Raw genomic sequence first — 1,307 nt, forward strand, 5'->3', positions numbered from 1 at the left:
AATATCTCTTATTGCTTTTATATTGAACTTCTAGAAGTGTATTGTGAATTGTCTAAATCATTTATTATGTTCCTACAGATGTTAGCAAGATGTGAGGACCTAGGATCCAGTGAGGGCATCAGTAGGAAGCATATGTGGAGGAATATCAGTAACAGCAATAGTTATCCATCAGGCACCAAGATCCACCAATGCCTCTACTGTTCCTACACCAGTACCTTGAAGTGCAATATGCTTCGCCATGAGAGGACTCACACTGGAGAGAAACCCTTCCCTTGTCCACACTGTAATTTTCGTTGTTCACAGAACTCAGATCTGAAGAAGCACATTCGAATTCATACAGGAGAGAAGCCCTTTGCATGTTCACTCTGTCCGTATAGGTCGTCCCGTAAAGAGAGTCTGAGGAGTCACATGCGAACGCACTCTACAACTGTGCGCAATTGATGACAGAACTCTGATGCCAGGTTTTGTAATATAGGATAACAGGCATTATCAGTTTTCCAATTTGTATGTTTTTCTTTTCTCAAAAAAAAAAAAAATTGTTATATAAAACCACTGACATGTACATATAATGGATTTGTTTGTTGAAGGTATTTATATTTTAAGTTTGGTTATATTAATCATAGAATTAAATATTGCCAATGAACTGAAATTTCATAGATATCTCAAGAATACCAAGCAGTAAGATTAATATCAGTTCAGTAGTTTATTAATCTACATTATAGATGGAACTTGCACATCTTCACCAAACCAAATTTTGGAAGTATTACCATCCAATGATACTGCATAAAAACTGCCATGATTGATATGAAATGCTTTCTGATTTGCAAAAATTTATTTTATTTTTGTAATTTTTTTATTTGCAACAGCTTTACTTTAATTAACTAATTTAGTGAAAGTTGTCATTCACTATTTTTTTTTAGAAAGGAGATAAAGCAAGTGAATGTAACTGTATTTATAGAAATAGTTTAAGCATGGAAGTTTATATGAGATTCCTGTCAAATAGTGACACCAGTTCAGATGAAACATGTCCATGTTGCTTGTATCACCAATTATGTTTTGTGTAACAAGCTCAAGTCATCCAACTTCTTTTTCATATAATCCTGTCTTTTGTGCAGAATTATTCAGATGAGTTTATACTATTCTACAATATATGATTCTTGATGAAAAGTATGCCTACAGTAAACAACTTATTTATATTTTCTTCTACTTTTGAGCATAGAGTAAAATAATTATTGAACTAATATAATTGTTAATTCCTGAAGTAAACCAATTCATTAACAAAAAAAAAAGTCACTATGAGTGGGAAC

General features: G+C 32.5%; 2 protein-coding genes across 2 annotated transcripts in view; both read left to right on the forward strand.

Annotated features, from left to right (window-relative positions):
• LOC119591816 (zinc finger protein 513-like) overlaps positions 1–214 on the forward strand; it is a 72,589-nt gene extending 72,375 nt beyond the window's left edge. The window contains exon 7 of the mRNA XM_037940561.1: positions 79–214. The gene's annotated coding sequence lies outside the window, so the exon portion shown is untranslated. The remainder of the gene's footprint in view (positions 1–78) is intronic.
• Positions 1–1,098, forward strand: part of LOC119591817 (zinc finger protein 677-like) — a 2,447-nt gene extending 1,349 nt beyond the window's left edge. The window contains exons 2-5 of the mRNA XM_037940562.1: positions 79–385; positions 624–678; positions 723–760; positions 1,004–1,098. Of these exons, the coding sequence (XP_037796490.1) occupies positions 79–385; positions 624–678; positions 723–760; positions 1,004–1,098 (495 nt within the window). The remainder of the gene's footprint in view (positions 1–78; positions 386–623; positions 679–722; positions 761–1,003) is intronic.
• The last annotated feature ends 209 nt before the right edge of the window (positions 1,099–1,307 follow it).

This window comes from Penaeus monodon, chromosome 29, assembly GCF_015228065.2.
Source record: "Penaeus monodon isolate SGIC_2016 chromosome 29, NSTDA_Pmon_1, whole genome shotgun sequence".
Classification (NCBI taxonomy): Eukaryota; Metazoa; Arthropoda; class Malacostraca; order Decapoda; family Penaeidae; genus Penaeus; species Penaeus monodon.